Raw genomic sequence first — 21168 nt, forward strand, 5'->3', positions numbered from 1 at the left:
ATTTTGGAAGTAGATTACCAAACCAGACAGATCAGAAGGTATTTCTACAGCTAAGATTTTGAAGAGCTTAAACGAGAGGCAAAGATTCTGTTCTTTTTGTTCTTTGAGGAAGTAATTTATTGCTACTTTTGACTACACCTGGCAGAAGTTCCTGTTGAAAAATGTTTGTATAAATGCCTAGTTAGCACAAATTTTATTAATTTGCAGTATCTCCTCTTGAAATTTGAAATTCCTTGTGGACAAGCCTCCAGTACTTTTCAATATCGTAGCTCTCTACTCTGCTTTTTAGCATTAGCATTAGTAGAGGCATTTGATGCAAGAAAGCAAGCTTATGCAGCATCAGCCAAAAAAAAAAAAAAAAAACCCCACTTCCACTTCACCCCTCTGTTCATTCAAAATACCTGTCCAGCTGAGCCTTAAACTTATTTAGGCTATCAACCTCCACGACAAGGGATGGAAGTCTGTTCCACCAACCAACCACCTGCTGGCTAAAGGCAAATTTCCGCACGTCTGTCCTGCATCTGTCTTTCCTCAATTTGAATTTATGCCCTCTCAGGTGATTATTCTGAGCTAGAGGAAGAATCCCATCAGCATTGAGCATGCTCAAACCATTCAAGGCTTTATACACCTCTATCAGATCACCTCGCTGGTGCCTAGTCTCCAGACACTGTAATTTGCAAAACTTAAGCCTTTCTTCGTAAGAGCACCCCTTTGTTCCATTCACTAATCTTGTTGCCCTTCTCTGTACTCGTTCCAGCAGCTCCATTCTTCTTGAAATGAGGCCTCCAGACCTGTATACAGTACTCTAGGTGTGGCCTGACCATTGCCTTATACAAGGGAATAATCACCTCCTTATCCCTGCTGGAAAAATTCCTGTATATCATTGACAATACTCCATGAGCTACTCTTGCAGCCCATCTGCACTGCTCAGAGAACTTCATATCTGCCTGCACAACCACCCCCAAGTCCCTTTCATTCTCTACCACTGTCAGTGTAGTACCACAGAGTTGATACGTTGCTCTGGGGTTGCTGTTTTCCATGTGTAGTACTTTACATTTGTCAATGTTAAACTTCATTTGCCACCTCTCAGCCCATCTGCTCAACCTTTCCAGATCCTGTTGCAGCAGCATAGTGTCAGTAGTGTCCTTGACAACCCTGCCAACCTTTGTATCGTCTGCAAACTTGGACATTAAGCTTGATATACCATCATCAATATCATTTATAAATACAGAAAACAATAATGGACCCAACACTGAGCCCTGAGGGACTCCACTAATAACATTAGTCCATGATGAGCAGTGTCCATTGATTACCACTCTCTGTCTTCTCCCCCTCAACCACACCTTTATCCATAGCAGCAACTTGCCTCCAATGTCACACTGCTCCAATTTGTGTAGCAGTCTTCCATGTGCAACAGTATCAAAAGCCTTTCTAAGATCCAAGTATATAATATCAAAGCTATTCCCTGCATCCAGTTCTTTTGTGACTGCATCATAGTATCCAATCAAATTGGTCAGGCAAGACTTCCCCTTAACAAAACCATGCTGTGTCTGAGCTATAACTGAAGTCTTGTCTAAATGATCCTGCAGTGCTTCTTTAACCAGTGCCTCCATTAATTTTCCTTGAACAGATTTTCCTGCCTTTTACAACAGCAAAGTCTTTTTGATTTGATTTGACCCTTTCTCTGTCCCACTGTCACAATATAGTTTACAACATAAATGCTTTCTGTCCTTTTGCAGTAACAGTTTTTGAAATACAGTAGAACTTCAATTGCCCATCACCCTATTTACCTCTCATTCAACCGATGGATCAGGACGTGATCGAGAGTATGAAATGTTATTGCAAAATGTTCATTCCAAAGCTTATTTCGACAGAAAATAAAATAGATGTGAAGAGTTTTGGAAAAGTTATACTTTAAAAGATGCAATTCTCAGTGTTGCTGATGCCTGGGATGATGTCCAGTTCAAACATAACAAAGAAACTGGAGTAAGTTGAGGCCAGAAATATATTCAAGTGATACAGAAACCATTCCAAAAGAAACTGAAATTTTGCAGTTATGTTCCAATGTTCTTGGTTTTAAAAGTATTTCGATGGAGGAAGTAAATGATTGGCTGGATATGGACAAAATAGACATTGTGTGCAAAATTTTAGACAACGATGAAATTGTGCAAGGAGTGATGACAGTTTCGGATGATTCTGTAACTGAAGAAGAAGAAAAAGCTGCTGCTGATGGAACAACAAACTTAATTAGTCACTGTGAAGTTGAAACTGCGTTGTCAAAGTGTATTGACATATTGAATGGTTCGAGGTACAAGAAGAAGCAGATGGTACACAAGTGTTACTTTTGTGTAAAATTCATAACATTGCCTCTCAAAAGGCTGGAGGGATAATGAAACAAAAGAAATTGAATGACATTTTTAGAAAAGAAATTTAATTATGTAATATTGTTTTATTTTAAATTTCTTTAATGACATTTGAACAATGTTATATGTATGTAATATTGTTTTATTTTCAATTTTTTTATGACATTACTAGACAAAATATTAAGTCAAAATATATTAACATAGTCAAAATAGTAAGTCAAAATATTAAAAATATGTATGTATGTAGATATCTATACTATGATTTTTTGATGGCCCAGTAAAAAATAAATAATAATTAAAGTTTAATTAAATTTCATTAAGTTATGTAATAAAATAAACAAGTTAGATGAGTCGGTCTATTATATGTATAGTATAATGTTTTTAATATATATATTCTATTATCTGTCTATTCGATTATCCATCATGGTCTTGTTCCCGTTCCCTGATGGACAGTCAAAGTTCTACTGTAACATGGTTTTCCTCCATATTTTTCTTTTCACAAAAACATAGTAAAACTACATTAAAATATGATTTTTTTAAAAAAGTTCTGTGAATTCCTTCTTGTTTTCATTAATGAATGTAGCTATAATAAACATCTGAGAATAGTTTACAATAATTGTTCAATTAGTCATAAAAAAGCAAACCTTATTCTCTAGGATTTTCTTTTCCAAATTTAAAGCAGCAATACAGTCAAAGGATGATACCCTCTCAATTTATAAAGCAATATTGATAAATAAAATAACTTAAAAGTTTATTAAAAAGGTTTATTTTTAAAGAAAATGCATGGGATGACAACTCTAACTCCCATTGTTGATAGGGTCCAGATATATGAGCCAAAACACCAAGCTTCCCTGGTGTTAATAAATTAGTAGAGAGGCCACTTTCTTTGTCAGTCCAAATTATAAACGACTGCTCAGTAAGCATACAGAGACATACATCATGATGGTGAAAACAGATTAATGGATAATAAACTGGATCACTGCCACTGTGAACATTGTGGTAGTATACTACAATGTTCACAGCAAACTTCATCTGAGGTATTTTATAACTGGTAAAAAGTGTTAGTGCAGTTCTACCAATGTTGTGTTGTTGAAGTGATTTGTTTGCTGCTACAGGGCACAAATTAATTATCTGAAGTGTTTAAAAATTTCTCATACCAGTGCTAGGTGTAAAAGCATATTCAGTTGGTGTGTGTGGGCGGGGGGGGGGGGGCAAAACTAAGTTCAGATCTCTTTCTGGTAAAGCTTTCAAAATGCTCTTGACAGCCAAATCTAAACATCTGAAGTGTTACACTTCAAATGTTTAATACACTGATAGCAGAAGCTCTATTACTTTATGAATAAATTTGATAAATTGTGAACTTAGTTTTTTAGTCAGCTTACTTTATGTTTTGAATTCACTAAAGTAGGGTTCCTTGTGGCAGTCAAAAGTCTGCTGACTCCAGACAAAATGCATTGATAGCAAGTTATCAACTGAGTTTTTGGAAGCATTAAATTAAATATTTAACACTATAGCTTAGATATAATGGGATTTGGAGAATCAATTCATCATCCAGTAGCAGAGAACAAGTTTTTTTTTTTTTATTTTAACCAAATTGAACTGGTTTTATTTTGAAGAGTCAATTATTCTGTCAATTCTTTCATAATAATGAAAGAACTGACATCAATTATACATAATTTCTTTCATAACAGTGAAAGAAGTGATGTGTAGTGGTCCACAGTTGGGGAAAATTGACAACTGCACAAGGAAGCTTGAAATATAACAAATTATCCTAAGTGATGATTGGCATTTTAAAAATTCCTCATACCAGTGCTGGGTGTAAAAGCATATTCAGTTTGGGAGGGGGGGCCAAAACTAAGTTCAGATCTCTTTCTGCTAAAGCTTTCGAAATGCTCTTGACAGCCAAATCTAAACAATAGTGCCTTGTTGTAAACAAAGCTTTGGCTCAACATTTTTGAAGAGAGCAAAGTTTGCAACAGTATCTTTCTTGAAGCAGTCATAATTATTTGAGTGTGTAACTGAAAATCCAGATAGCAATGCACAGAAGAATCGTATGTTAAAGCTAGTGTTTGATAGCATACTGTTCCTAGTGCGGTGTGTGTTAAAAATCCTCCTGCTTTTTCTGAAAACTATTCAGCATTCTTCCTGTTTTTTGCTTGTATAACTAAAAAACACTTGTGTTTTCTTTTAGCTTACAGTTTTCCACTCTCTAGCATACAACTTAAAGAAGTTAGCAGTTGTATATATCATAGATGATTTGTATATTGATTACATATTTGGGTACAACTGTCTGGTTTAATTACAAATAATCAAATAATCTTCCTTAGCAAATGTTGTACCATTTAGTTAATATATATATACAGCAGACTCTCGATTTACCGGAATCAGAATAACCGGGACACTTCAAGACTCCAAATTAAAAAAAAAAAAAAAAAAAAAAAAAAAAAAATCAACCAGAAATCAAAAAATTAAGTAATAAGTATAAACAGATGTTTTGCAAATCGTAAATAAGTGACAAGAAGCAGCATTTGGGAAATTAATGTACAATGTTGCAATCCCCACTGTCTTCACACCCTCCGCTAAAAAAAAAAAGGATAAATGTTTATTTTGTTTAAGTGCGTTGCGTCGATTGTTATGTTCCATCGCACCGGAATAAAGACAAATTTTGTTTCATTGTTTATGTCGGGGATGTTAATTTTTTTTATAGTAAATATTTTTTTTTGTTTACAAATCACGAAAATGATGGGTAAATGTGAAAGAGTTGTGCTTTCAGTTAAACAAAATCTTGAAATTATTCAAACACTTGAAAATGGTACATTTGTTAAATCTTTAATGAACCAGTATAATGTTGGTGACCAAACCATATGTGACATTGTAAAAAATAAAGGGACGCATCGTATTAGATATTAGTGCGTGGTAAGGTTTTTCATTTTTTATCTAACACCATATTTTATACGTAGGTTACTGAACATTTTTCGATACAGTAAGTCCCCAACTTACGTAAAATATTTTTTCACTCAAATTTTCTTTTTTTTTTTAGGATTGCAAAATTTAAAACAGTAAAAAAAGGAAAAAAAAAAAAGAATAATAATAAGCAATCAAATAACAAGCTTAAAAATAGGAACAAAGAGAGTATTCTTAAAATTTAATTTTTATTTTCATGTGACTACAGATTTCAGTGAGGGGGAATACACAATTCACCATAATAACGTAAAACCCACAGAAATCCAGCTATCAATATTGTCAGAAATGCAATAGGATCGAGTTTACTACCCATTCATAATGAATTGCACTAACAGAAAAGCTCAATAAACAGGACACTGCAAATTGTTTTTATTGTTTTATGGTAGTGACCTCCAGAAATGTGCTTTAGTAAAATGTGAGCTCAAGTGAGGTGATAATAGTGTGTTTCCACCTTAACCCTGTGAAGTTGTTTACAGAAAATTTCATTTCGACCATTATCATGGTGCTGACTAAGAGAATAAGTGATAGCGGTACTAGTAAATCTACTTAGAAAAGGAAAGCAATCGATTTCGATCAGAAAATTAAAATAATAAGGATGTATGAAAATAGTTAAACATTAAAACGTATCATGTGGATTTAAAGTTGTCATTGTCAACAGTTAACACAATAATAAAGGACAAAGGCAGAATACAAGAAGTGGTGAAGGGATTGGCACCAATGAAGTCAACTATAATAACCAAGACTACGAAATACATTTCAGTTTTTACAGTACAATAACATCTGTTTTTTCTTCTTTTTATGTTTTCTTTTCTTATGTGCCACTCTGGCTACATCACCGATGTCCCCAGATATATATTTTTAATTAGTTCAATTAAAAACTTTAACTATTTTTCTATGTATATAACTAATATATAAAAAAAAATACAACTAAATAATTGAAAATATATAACTATTTTTCTTCATTCTTCTAAGGGTATTATGTGGATTTTTGTAATTTTGGCATATCAGGGATATAGTAGTAATGTTTAATTTGTCATTCTCGAGTTACATAAAACTCGACTTACGTAAGAAGTCTTGGAACATATGTCAGGGATGTATTGTATTTTTGAATTAACCGGGAAATCGATTATCCGGGATTTTTTTTTTTTTTTTTTTTTTACCATCTATCCTGGAAAATCAAGAGTCTACTATATATATACAGGTAACCCTCGTATAACATGGCTATTAGGTTCCTGTAAAATGTTGTGTTGTGTGAAACCGTGTTATATGGGACTAAGAAAAAGTACAAAAGGGGGGGGATTACATTCCAAAAGCTAACAAAAATACGCTATTTCGTTAACAAAACTAACAAAAATACATCATTCTAGATTTCGTGTATCTTCTGCTCTCTTTAAAAAATCAGTAATCTGGGTTTCTTTGCTTTTGCTTGATAAATATTTGTGAATTTCATCATATGGAACTAAGCATTTTTGAAGTTCCCTTTTGAACTTTGGGCTCCTTTCATTAAAAAAATAAGATTCTAATTGCTCGGCTAACGTTATGCATTTCCCTATGCTTTTTAGTGTAAAATTTGGAAGTTTAGAATTTATCTGCACTATCATCATCTGAATTGATTTGATTTTACCTCTGATGCCATTTGCACCAAATCCGCTACGTCGGCTTCTTTTTCTACCAGTAATTCTTTTCAGTCTTCAGTAATCATATTCTTTTTTAGGAGCATTGGCGACAAAGGCCATGTTACTCTGTGAATATTGTCTATAAATTGCATGTCCTGAAGTCGATTTTCTGTTTTGCTGGATGAAAAACCTCAGTTTACAGGAGAAAAAACCATGCTACCCTCGTCCAAGCCCGACTAGCTCAGCCACATTGTGAAAAAGATCCATAAAAATTCCTCCCTTCATCGATGGGATTCGAACTCTGGTCTTTTCCAGCTGGTGTGGGGAGGAGGACAATTCTATGAACTGTGCTACCCACAAGGGCTTCAGTAGTCATATCATCAAAACCTTCCCCTCCTACTGATGTAGCAAGTTCTACTTTCGCACCGATTCCATGTTCTGCCCGTTCAATCATATTTCCTGAATGAACTGATTCTGGCCATACATTTTTCCACACACATTTAAAGTTAATGGTTTTACTTCTTTCAGTGATAAAGCTATGATTCTGATACAGTCCACAATTGAGAAATGTTTCCAGCCTCCATTACCAGTAGATTCGGAATCAATTTTTTCCAAAATCCATTGTAGCAATTTTCTGATGGAATGAGTTTTAAAGGTGGATCTAACAGCTGAATGAAAGAAGCTGTATTAACCCAGTACAACTGTGGTGGTAGGAACATAACTTCAACGTTTGGATGACCTAAATCTTTTGGATGGCCTGGTGTGTTATTGAATAGTAATAAAACTTCTCGAAATCTAGATTTTTCCGCAAGTTCAATAGCACAGAATGTAACACGGGAATTTCCCAACAAAATAAAATACACTGATTTCCCAATAATTTCTTTTTTTATTGAGAAAATCACTAACAAGTCAACAGCGGGGATTCAAAAAGAGTGGAAACGTTGGATGTAATTGAAAATTTACATCCAACATACCCTGTTATAAAGCCCAAAAATACCCTGTTATATGATCTTTACCGAAATTCTCTAACTGTGTTAGAGCAAAACCGTGTCATACAAGTACTGCGTTGTGTGAGGATTGCCGCAGTTTATCAATCGTGTTAGAGTGAAACTGTGTTGTAGAAGTCCCGTGTTATACGGGGGTTGCCTGTATATATAGCCAGGCCTCGCATAATGCGATTTTCAGTTAACGCTATTTGAAAAAAAATGTACCACTTTACACGATGCAAATTTCCAGTTAACGCGATCTTTTTTTTCTTTTTTTTCCTTTTTATGCAATAGTTGAAAAAGATTTGAGTCGCGCGTTAAGCTTACCGCAAGTCAGATGGGCAATAAACAAACGTTTGCCTGCTGCCCGCCTCAGTGTGTTCCATCAACCATCGGAAGAAGACGTGTTACTTGTTTGTCTCCTGCTAATAAAGTCAATGCACACTTGCATAAAAATTCAAATTTTTAAATGAGCCAGATGAAAATGTTACCGCGAAGGAGATAACTGTAAAAGAACTAGATGAAATCTTTTGTATCGCAGAGAACCTCAAACAAAAGGTTTGACGTCCTCTGAGATATTTATTTCGCCAGGGCCCAGAGAAGATTGTTGTCGACTATTGGAAATTGATTGATGAAAAGAGAAAGTCAACACTGTTCAATTATTTCCCAACAGTCATTCCTTCATTGTGTATTTTATGTCAGAGGTTCCCAAACTTTCTCGGTTCATGGCGCCCTTAATGTCTCAGTAATTTTTTCAAGGCGCACCCAGGCCAAAAGAAATATCTAACAGTTCCGTTTAGTAGTTAGGTCCAAACAACTTAATAAGAAATGCTGAAACTGAACTTCCTCGAGCGAGTAGAGTATAGAGTGTGTTTAGTGTCAAACGGTACCAGGGGTTTCCCCCACTCCGCGTGCTATACATTGTGGGTGTGAAACAGAACTGTCAATGACAGAGGTTTAAAAGTGTATGGATTTTGTACATGTGTAGTGTCGTGTACCGTTGTTCCTCTGGTCATTTCCTCTGGTTCCGCTGGGCCCCTAATGGGACCCAACGTTGTCCACACTCTGCCTCGTGGAGGCAGACCAGGTATACCACTATTATAGTTATTTACTCTGGCAGGTCCGGCCACCTAATTTCCTGAGATTTAAGTGGCTAGGACCTTAAAAAAAAAAAAAAAAAAGATAATAAATAAATAAAAAAACCGTTATGGGTCAGCCAAAAAAAAATACTGTTTATGCAAATAAATGTTATTAAGTTTTTGGGTGTAGGGCTCAAGCAATTTAACAATGGTTCAGACACTAGTAATTATAATTAAAAGAGAGAGAGAGAGGGGTGGGAAGACTGAAGGCTGGGGGGAAAAGACAGAAATAAGGGGCCCATAGAGAAGATAAGTGGAGAAGGCCCATGCCCCACCCCCCTCGACGTGGGCACCTGTACGTGGTGAGGGGACCTCCCAGTGACGCTGCTGGACGTCCAGACTAGCATCACTGGGATCCAACGCCCACAGCCCAGGTTCCAGGCTTACATCAATGGAATCCGTCGTGTTTGCCGTGCGCTGCGACCCATGGAAATTCGGAAAGGGGGATCCTGGTGGTTGAGGGGCCCAGCTTCAATACACCACTTTGGCCCCTGCTTCGACAAGACGGGTGGTCCTGGAAGGCCCGGCTAGGATCAATCGGCTAGTAGGCTCGCCTGCGAGGGTCAACCGTGTCAATGCCACGCCCCTACCCTCATGGTCCGAGGGACAGGATTCAGGCTGGCGGCGGTGCGGGTATAGTGTCTGGGTAGCCCTGGCGTCCCACTCCCGAGCGCATTTATTGCATTCCGGGTAGTGGGCGTCCCTTTGGACTCCGTGGTGGGTGGGGAGCCCGGGCACTGAACCATTTAAAAAACTATATGAATCCTGATAAACTTATTTCTTCAGGGGCCCCAACCCGGTCCCTATCTGAAAACATAGACAATGATCCAGATAGCATTATTGCTAAAAAAAGGCAGCGAACTGAAGTACCATCAGGGCCTGTTCCAAGGTTCCTAATCATACATTCCACCGCAGAAAAACCAATTGGTAAAATGTCGCCCTTTTTTATTCAAAAAGGGTTAGACGGGTTAGCAGGTTCACCCAAATCAGTTAAAAGGCTTCGTTCTGGAGACCTTTTAATTGAAACTAAAAATGACAAGCAATCAGAACATCTACTCCGAACAACATCAATCGGAGGAATCCCTATAACAGTGACACCACACAGAACACTCAATTCATCCAGAGGTGTCATTTCGGAGTGGGACCTTCTCGACGTAACCGAGGAGGAAATCTGCTCCGAATTAAAACCACCGGGAGTTACTGCCATCAAGAGAATTACTGCGCGAAGAGATGGAAAAATTGTTAAAACCAGGAGCGTTATCCTGACTTTTAACTCTCCTAAACCTCCTGACGAGATTAAAGCTGGATACATCAACCATTCAGTGCGTCCATACGTTCCGAACCCTTTACGGTGTTTTAAATGCCAGAAGTATGGACATTCTCAAATGGCCTGCTGTGGAGTCCTTGCATACGCTCGATACAGTGCAAAGGACCACGAAACAATAGCATGTTCAGCCGTAAAACCCACCTGTATTAACTGTGAAGGTGAACACCCGGCCTACTCACGAGCATGCCAGAGGTGGAAAGAAGAAAAAGAAATTCAACGGCTGAAGGCAGAGCTAAATATATCAAAGCAGGAGGCAAGGAAATCGGTCAAACCCCTAAATATCAACAAACCTACCTACGCCCAGAAGGTAGCAGGGAGATGTTTTGTCGGAACTCAGACGGACATGACCATTCCTCCAAAGGAGTCTTTCACTCCCATTGCGCGGTATCTCTTAACTCTCAAAAACCTGCACAAAAGGACCAATCAGCTGCCACTCCTATATCGGTACCTCCTAATGCTCCACAAGTGACAAAGATAATTATGAAAGAAAAGAATAAGAAAGGGGAAGTCCCCCCTAGTACCCAAGAAAAGATGGATGTGGAGCAGAAGGAGGTACCCGAAGATTCAGTCTTGGAACTCTTTGCGGAGGAGGAAATGGACACGGGACAGCGTCCATCCTTCCCCAAAAAAGATAAATCCAAGACTGATAAAAGTAAGCCCTCAGCACCTCGGAAGCCGCCTGATGGACCCATCAAGCCAAAATAATGGCTAAATTCCTACAATGGAATTGTCGTGGATTCCGGCGAAATATTGATGACATCAAGGCCCTCCTGCAAAAGCACGAGCCAGTTTGCTTTTGCTTGCAGGAGACATATCTAAAGGCAAATGATGATCCCACCATGCACAACATCACATTTTTTCGAAAGGATAGAATTGCGGATGGCCCTGTACATGGGGGAGTGGCTATCCTTGTGGGTAACCAGACCCCAGTGCAGCCTTTGCTAATTACAACCAGCATAGAGGCTGTTGCAATTCGCCTTTCAGTGGGATTTCTATTAACTGTGTGCTCCATTTATTTGCCACCTGGGACTGACATCTCCCAGGCAGACCTTGATGATCTTCTTACGCAGCTGCCTCCCCCTTTCTTACTTCTTGGGGATTTTAACGGACATAACACCCTGTGGGGTAGTGCTAACATCAACGGAAGGGGACGAGTCATAGAGCGTATGCTCAATGACAATGACCTTTCCCTTCTAAATACTGGAACAAACACCTTCTTCCACGTGCCTACCCGTACTTTTTCTGCCATTGATCTCTCTATCTGCTCCCCTTCTCTACTCCCTTCACTCACTTGGGAAGTGGAGGAGAATCCATACGGAAGTGATCACTTCCCTGTGATAACCTCGTTACACAGTGGGAGACCATGTCTTCCCTTCAGGTTACCACAGAGGAAGATTGATCAGGCTGACTGGACTGCCTTCCAACATCAGGCAAATTTTGATCTTAGCACAGTCAGTCAAGAGCCTATCAATGATGCAGTTAAGTACATCACAGAAAATATTGTCCAAGCAGCTGCGAATGCTGTTCCAAAAACATCTGTCCGGTTTCCACCATTTCCCAAACCTTGGTGGAATTCACAATGCACAGCAGCAAAAAAGGCTCAAAACAAAGCGTGGGGGATATTCCGCCGATATCCTACCACGACCAACCTTATAGCCTTTAAACGTGCATGAGCCAAAGCACGATATATCCGTCGTCAGAGTCAAAAGGAATCGTGGATCCGTTTTACATCATCTATTAACCAGTCTACCAAATCTACGGTAGTCTGGGATAAAATCCGGAAAATGAAGGGAAAATATACATCCCACCCTTCTTCAATAATAGATTATAATGGATGCGCTATTGCAGATCCAACTGCAATAGCCAATGCTCTTGGGGAAACATTCTCTAACATCTCCGCAATATCCTCGTACTCCCCTGAGTTCCTGGTCCTGAAACATAAACCGGAAAAACAAGCACTTAATTTTAAGACCAAGGGCCTCTGTCCTTACAATGGGGCGTTCACTATAGAGGAACTGAAAAGAGCCCTCACTCTTTCCAAAGTAAGTGCTGTTGGACCAGATGTCATCCATTATGAAATGATTAAACATCTTTCACCAAAGGATCCAAAAGTCACCACCAATTATCGTCCTATTGCTCTGACCAGCTGTCTGTGCAAAATCCTGGAGAGAATGGTCAATTCTCGTTTAATGTGGTATTTAGAATCAAATGACCTTCTCTCCAGCATCCAGTGCGGCTTCCGAAGGAACCGGTCCACTTTGGACCATCTTATTAGATTGGAACCATCCATCTGGGATGCTTTCCTAAAACGCGAACACTTGGTGTCGGTGTTCTTTGACATGGAGAAAGCGTATGACACAACTTGGAGATTTGGCAATTTAAAAGATTTACATAGCCTAAGTCTAAGAGGGCATCTGCCCTGTTTTTATTCAAAACTTTTTAGCCAATCGATCGTTCCAAGTTCGTGTAGGATCCTCACTCCCTCGCTCCTTTAGCCAAGAGGAGGGAGTACCACAAGGATCAGTATTAAGTGTCATGCTTTTTGCCATCAAAATAAATTCCATCACAGAACAACTTTCTCCGACTGTAAACAGTGCCCTCTATGTTGACGACTTTAGCATTTTTTGCCAGTCGTGCAACATGAGGGTTATTGAAAGACAACTGCAGAAAGCCATTGATAGTCTGAATTCCTGGGCACTTGCTAATGGCTTCAGGTTCTCGCCGGAGAAGACCGTTTGCGTACACTTTTGTTGCAAGCGTAATCTTCATCCTGAACCTGAATTAAGGCTCGGACAAAATGCCATTCCAGTAGCAGCCAACACAAAATTCTTGGGACTCATATTTGATAAAAAATTAACCTTTTTGGATCATATTTGTCAACTCCGCACAAAGTGCACAGGAGCCCTTAATATGCTCCGCTCGCTCTCCTCCTTATCTTGGGGTGCAGACCGATGCACCCTTCTACGGCTTTACCGTGCACTTGTGCGATCCAAATTAGATTATGGGTCCCAAGTATATTCTTCAGCCAGAGACAGTGTACTTCGATGGCTTGATCCTGTCCATCATCAGGCTATACGTATCGCTACTGGAGCATTTACGAACAACTCCTGTCCAGAGTTTATACGTCGAAGCAAACGAACCACCATTATCGTTTCGATGTAAGCAGTTGTCTTTAAAGTACGCTTTAAAACTGAAATCCCTGCCAGACCATCCAACGTGGCCATTCGTTTTTGAGCCACGATGGGAAAACTTGTACAATACCCGTAAGACTGCCAATCGTCCTTTTGGTATTCGTCTCCAAGAGCTACTCAATGAACTTAATATCAAGGTAGACAAGGTTGCCCAAACATCAAAGCAACCCTTTCCACCCTGGCATGCTCGTGTCCCAGCATGCGACTTGTCGCTTAGAAACTGGGGAAAGTCGGACCCTCCATCGTGTGTCTACCTGCAGCTTCATTCAGCACACCGAACTGAATATTCCGACTTCGCGCCAGTCTACACAGACGGTTCGAAGTCAGAATCATATGTGGGATCTGCTGCTGTCTTTACAGACAGCACTATATCAGAGCATATTCCCTCTGAATGCAGCATATTTACTGCAGAGCTGCATGCTGTAGAGTTAGCCTTGGATCATATTAGTAAATGCCAATACCAACGGTTCATTTTATATTCTGACTCTCTTAGCATGTTACAGGCTTTAATATCTGCTGAATGCTAGACAGAACTGGATGAGGTATAATCCTCATCCAGTTCTGTCTAGCATTCAGCAGAAGATTCACGTTCTCCATGAACGCGAATACGACATCCGCTTCTGCTGGATTCCCAGCCACATTGGGATTAGGGGAAATGATTTGGCTGACGCCGCAGCCAAATCAGTAATTCCCAATAATAACCGCTGCCTGTTAGTGCCCTATACAGACTACAGGCAAATAATACACGAGAAGATTCACTCCCAATGGCAGGATTTGTGGAATAGACAGACTGCGAATAAATTATAGCGTATAAAGCCTGTAATTGAACCGTGGCAGTCTAGTCTGCACAGCAATCGTATGGAAGGAGTTGTTCTAGCTCGTCTCCGCATAGGACACGGTCATCTTACACATTCTTTTCTGCTGAGGGCAGATGACTGTCCTATGTGCGAGAACTGTGGCACAGTTTTATCCATGAGACACATTTTAATTGATTGTCCAGATTTTAGAAATATCCGTTTTACCGCTTTTAGTCATCTGACTGAGCCGTATACACTCAGTCAGATTTTATCCGACAATGACAATGTGTCTGCTGTTTTTAGCTTTTTGAAATCAATAAATATTTTTAATCGAATATAAAATTTACATTTTTCCTTTATATATTTGTTATACCATTGGACATAATGACCTAACTAATTAGGTCACTGAAAGTTTAAACTTTTTTATAAATGACATGGTCTTGGCGCATTATAGCCTTAGTAGCTAATGCGCCAATAAAACCAAACCAACCAACCAACCAACCAACCCATGCCCCACCAGAGGGAAGAGAGGGGCAGTGAGGGGAGGAGGAGCCCAGAAGTCACCTCCCCCTCTCGCCCGGGGAGTGGAGGCAAAGGGCCACGCAAGGGAGCGTGGCTTAAAAAAAAAAAAAAACGCATGGCAGGAAAGGGAGAGGAAAAAAAAAATTCTATAAACTCCCAAAGCAAGGTCTTGTATCTGGGTGAAAGCCAGTTTCGTTGAGTCCAAGGATGGTTAGTTTTGTCGTGGTGCCTGTTCTTGATCCCTGTAGATAGCACTAAGTGTCCTCCTTCGGGTGAACAGTCCCTGGGAGAATTTTGTCAACTCCTTATACTCCTCTTGCGAGTCCAACAGGTTTGATTCCCTGTCGTGAGGGAAGTAAGTCAGCTTTGTCATCAGGAGGCAGCGGAGAAGGTGCCTCCATAGCCAGGTGAGCAGGAGCAGGAGCAGTAGTGCGTAGCACACGCTTCTTGATTAGACCGGGGTTCGAGCCCATGCCCACCAAATACGGAGGATGCGGAAAGGTCAGGGAATAACCACCGCATATCCCCGAAGCAATAAGGCCTTAGTTGCTAATGCTCCTAAAAACCAAAAAAACAACAACAGCAGCAGCAGAGATCCTCATAGTTTTCACAGTTGTACATTATGTGAGACCATGTCTCCACTTCCCAACGGACACAGCGGGGATCATTTACTAATTTAAAACTGTTTAGTTTGGCATTCAGGGCTCCATGACCTGTTAAAAGATACATAGTGTACAGTCCACGAGATTGAGCTAGTAGTTCGCACGGTGTCCGACAGATGTCGAGTATTGCTGTGTTTCCCTTGAAAATTTAAAATATTCCGCGGTGCACAGTTTGGGAACCACTGTATTATGCAGTAAACATTTAATTCCATAATTATTTTCATTATCTTTTACATTGTATACAGTTAAAAAGTTATTTAAAAGGTATTTTTAAAATTCTTTATGGACATTCCAGAAGGTCAAGAACCAATTATAAGTTTTCCTATTGATTATTATATTCAATTAATCTGTTTTGCGCGATGCGCTCACGGGCGAATTAATTGCGTTAATCGAGGCCAGCCTGTATGTATATATATATAACAATTAAAAATAATTAATAGAAATTACTAAAAGATAGAGAAGTTATTAACACAAGGTGCCAGGCCTAATAGAAGAAAATAAGAGAAAAAGAATGTTAACCTAAAAAAAACATAAAAATAAAAAATGTAGACTTAACGGCTGAATTAATAGGCCAATCATATGTACAAAAGCTGAAAGGGAAGTAGAAATTAATAAATGTAAAATAATAAATGTAATGAGCATCAAAATGAGGGTAAAAAAAAAAATAATAATTTTTTTTATGCAAACTAGATAAAAATAAATAAGATAAAATTGGTACACGTATCAGGTATTTCATCAGGGGACTACACCTGATCATGTACCAAAACACTACATTTCTATATAAACCCCATGTTGATGGAGGAACTATTAAAAATATAACTAAATATAACTGAAATATACAAAAAAAGGGGGGGGGATAAAAATAAAACCTCCAAAAACATGAGTAAGGCAGCCCCAGCACAGTGTGTGAAGTTAAAATAAAATAAAAGAATTAAATTAAGTCAAATTAAAGTTTAAATGCATGTGGGTTAAAATGAAAAGTTTTGAAAAATGTTTTTGAGAGGGTGATTTTATGTAAATTTATGTAACAGGCAGTGGTATAGAAATAGGAAGTAATGCAGGGTAAGGGAGGAAAAAAGGTAATAAAAATTAAAAAATGAAAGAGCCGAAAATAGCAAGAATAAGAAAAGTGAGAATGTCCGAATCGCCCTCATATTGCACTAATAGTTGAACAGATGGAAGAAAGAAGAATAGAAAGTAAAGAGATGCAAAGAGAAGGAAAAGAGTTTAAAGGATACTAGGCAAGCTAGGCATATAAATACCCACCTAGCTTGCCTAGTATCCTCTTAGAGAGGGCCTTGGCTGTGAGAGAGTGTTAGTAGAAGTCGAAACTAATACCACTAGCCTGTAATATATTTTTTGAGTGTCAAATGCTGAAAATATAGGTGAAAAAACAAACAAATAGCTGAAAGGTGAATAAAAATAGTGAAAACAAGAAAAATTAAATACCTTTAAAGTTATACAACATCAAACTGGACCAAAATGTAATATATAATGAAGAAAATATTATAAAGAGAATATTTTGTGAACATGATTAATTGAAAATAGAATATAAAAAGCGGGAGAACTATGACGACGGTGGAATTGCTCACTAGGAAAGAACAATGGAAGCCCTCTATAGTTAAAATGAAATGGAGAAAAATGTGTACGATTATAAATAATTATTAATATTAATAATATTAATATAGAAAATAACTTAGAGAGTGAAAAGGCATGAATATCGTTCAAATAGAAGTCATTCATGTAGTCCCCTGATGAAATACCTGATCCATGTATCAATTTTATCTTATTTATTTTTATCTAGTTTGCATCAAAATTTATTTTATTTATTTTTTTTTTTACCCTCATTTTGATGCTCACCACATTTATTATTTTACATTTATTAATTTCTACTTCCCTTTCAGCTTTTGTTCATATGATTGGCCTGTTAATTCTACATATTTTTTTTTTTTTTTTTTAGGTTCTTAATATTCTTTTTCTCCTATTTTCTTCTATTAGGCCTGGAACCTTGTGTTAATAACTTCTCCATATTTTAGTATTTTCTATTAATTATTTTTAATTCTTATCTTTTTTTATTTTTGTATCCTGTTTTTGCTGCCTTGCACGTTCAGGTACACTTACTGTTTCTCTTTCTCTTTTCTTTTTCTTACATTTTATACATACTATATATATTTTGTATATTTCTCAGGTGGGCAGGAGCAGCAGTGCATAGTACACGCTTCTTGATTAGACCACGATTCGAGCCTGTAACCACCAAATACAAAGGATGTGGAAAGGTCAGGGAATGACCACCACATATCCCCGAAGCAATATGGCCTTAGTTGCTAAAAAAAAAACTAAATATATATATATATATATATTTTTTTTTTTTTTAATTTTTTAAAAAAATTTTTTTTATTTGTATTTTGAGATTTAAATTTATTTATTTCTGATCATTGCAATTTGTTTATATTTAAGTTATATATGATATCTAATAATAAATGATAAATTAACTGAAATTAATCTATGCTTAATTTATTATATTGGAATTTTTTATAGGAGAATGTGAAATATGCTGTTCGTTTGAGGAACCATGGTGCTAGAACCAATAATGGAGATGGTGGAATGACTCAAGTGAAGGGTCCAGATAATACAGTCTTTACTTTTTCTGATTGTTCACTTAGCTTTAATGGTACAAATCACACAAGAGGCCAGATACCCCAGATATTGTATTATAGGTAGGGGAGAGGGAAATTTCTTCTCTAGATATTACATTTCTTACTAATTATGCTAATGATAATGTTATACAGGCATTTCCCGCTTTACGAATTCCCAAGTTTTTTCCCAAATCCCCAAATTTACAAGGTTTTTTTTTTTTTTTTTTTTTCAAGTGTCAAGTATAAACAAAATCGAAAATATGAACATTAATTGCAATAAATAAATGCTAAACTTTAAAAATCATGAATACAGATTTTTAAACCAAGCACATAGCTATACAATGCAGTATTACTATGCAACCATTTGTTTAGGCAGACGAGTGCGTCTCATTGCTCACAATAAAGCAGTTACCGTGCTGACATTACAGAGAGTGGTCACGTTGCTCATCATTTTTGCTGTCTTTTCTTATTTCAGATTTATTAGGCTTATTAAGGGGGATAAATTTGAAGGGTGTTCGGAATAAACTCTTCCTCAGTTTGATAAATTTGAAGGAGTTCAAGAACAGTAGAGATCATACAAAATGAAACAGAAGTGGTTGTTAATATTGCTAACTAATTGCAAGTTTCTACAACTGATGTCACTGGTCTGCTTCAAGCACACAATGGAAGTTTTCACAAATGAAGACCTTGAAATGGTAAAATGTGAAGAAGCTGAGGAAGAGGAAGATTTAACAGCTGAAACTCCTGTATGTTCCTTCACTCGCAAGAGGCTTGATGAAGCTTTTCAGCACATAGAAAAAGCAATTGAGATTTTGGAGTCACAAGATTAAAATTTTGATCGCACTAGAAAAGTTGCTACAGATTTTAAAAAAATTTTATGCATGGTAGCGTGAAATTTATAAAGAAAATAGAAGACTGTCTTGGAGAAAAATTACTCTTGAAGCATTTCTGAAGAAGAAGATGACTCCTTGTGCTTCCAACAAACCAACAGCGAGTGCTGAACCAGCAATGAGTGATGAACCATTAACAAGTGTGCATTTAGTCAATGATGATGAAGAATAAACATTCTTTAAAATTTGTGTGACATAAGTAATTTCTTTATTATTATAATTTGCTTGATTTTAAAGGCATATGTTTTCATATGCTTTCTTTGGATAAATAAATCATTGTTTTGTTGATCTTTATTTAGCATTACTATGATCAAATTTCATTGTTGTGAATGTAACCCCTGTTTTGAACATTACATCAATGGAAATAAATTGCTGCTTTACGAGTTTTCGCTTTATGAGTGCGTGCTAGAAACTAATTAACTCAAAGTCGGGAACTACCTGTACTAATGATATTGGAATGGTTATTAAATTTTTGTAGATTTATTTGCAGAGTTTGGCATATATGATCTGTATACAGCATCATTATTTATTAAATAATTAAGTTGCAGGTAATTGTTGTCACAAAATGTGAAGAAAGTCACAAAGTTTCTTTTTTGTCTAGTCAGTTTGGCTTCTTTTGTTGCTTAGCAAATGTCCAAAAAAAAAGCACTTTGAAATAATGGCCTATTAACCCCAGCTCCCAAACAGGCCATTTTGATAACTAGTCTTTGGTACATTGGAGTGTGTATTACATAAAAATTTTTAATAAATGTTATATCAAATGGTAAATTTGTTATTATTTTGCAGATTTAGTTTTTGAAAGACAAAGAAATATCACATTTTATAACATTTCAACAAAATTCGACAAAAGAATATGCAATTGCAAAAAAATTGTAACAGTGAACATGGCAGTGATGCTTACTTCATTTCATCAAGAAAAGAAAATGAGTCTGACAGTACTGATTCTGATAGGAATAACAACTGTACAGGTGTACAAATATGTATGGCTGAAAAGAGTATATGAAAACCTCTTCTGTCAAACTGTTTCCTTAGGAAACATCAGGCAATCAGCAAACAAGTGGCACAACAAAACTATCCAACACAAATATATAGCAAATAGTAAAATGATATTTCATGTTACTGATGTGTTACTTGAAAGGCAAAATATCTTTGAAATTACTCATGAGGAACAGATTGAGATTTCATGAATATTAATACTGAAGTAAGAATAAAGACTTACAAAATATGCAGTCTGTAGGTTCATTAACACTGGTCATAACAATAAATACCCATATAATAGTGTAACACTGATTCAACAGAAGAGTGGATAATTTTATTTATTATTATTATTTTCTTATAAAAACCCCAAACACGGAAGTATTAGAACCTGTAGTACTGTGCATGGTTTGATGGTACTGAGAAGACAAAATTGTAGACAGGATTTCCAGTCAGTTGAAGACAGCTGTCAAAAAAAAAAAAAAAAAAATCAGTAAAGTAACCAATAAACTTTCAAGAGATGGAACCTATTGAAAATGGTTAATTCAGCGGAATATTTCAAACATAAAAGTTTGCTGCTAAACTTTTGAGTAATACACATGCTGTGCTATAAATGATTAAATTAATGATCACAGCATTGCTTATATTTTTGATACTTTAGAGAATTGGAGAAAGGGAAATAGAATAATAACTGGGTAGCAGTTAATTCCTTTTACTTTGTTTTCTTTTACTGGAACAGACTGGACAAGGGCAAATTTCCATGCTAAAAGAAAACTTATTATATAAGTTACAGGCCATGACAGTATGCAATTATCAGAGCCACTAAAATTGCTTCTAATCTCCTAGTGAAAAATTAGTGTATTAAGTTGGGTTAGCTATGGTAGGATGTGATTGGAAGATATCAGTGCAGGAGTGGTAGAAAGAAAATAAAATTGTTAAATGAGAATTTTTTATTGTTATTTATTATTATTTTTTTTCATTAGATAACACCAAAACAGAACTATTTGGATGCAGAAGTGATGGAAGTAATAATGGATAAATATTCAGGGAATGGCTTTGGTAGGGAACCAGAAAATTTAATTTTTGTTTGGGCATAAGAC

At 37.1% G+C, this 21168-nt stretch overlaps 1 protein-coding gene across 4 annotated transcripts in view; it reads left to right on the forward strand.

Annotated features, from left to right (window-relative positions):
* Positions 1-21168, forward strand: part of hiw (MYC binding protein highwire) — a 1043263-nt gene that overhangs the window by 525678 nt on the left and 496417 nt on the right. For all 4 annotated transcript variants that reach the window (XM_090372846.1, XM_090372865.1, XM_090372875.1 and 1 more), the window contains exon 38: positions 18106-18284. In XM_090372846.1, coding sequence (XP_090228972.1) covers positions 18106-18284 — 179 coding nt within the window. The remainder of the gene's footprint in view (positions 1-18105; positions 18285-21168) is intronic.

The sequence above is a fragment of the Mastigoproctus giganteus genome, chromosome 1, assembly GCF_048544385.1.
Source record: "Mastigoproctus giganteus isolate SK-2022 chromosome 1, ASM4854438v1, whole genome shotgun sequence".
Lineage (NCBI taxonomy): Eukaryota > Metazoa > Arthropoda > Arachnida > Uropygi > Thelyphonidae > Mastigoproctus > Mastigoproctus giganteus.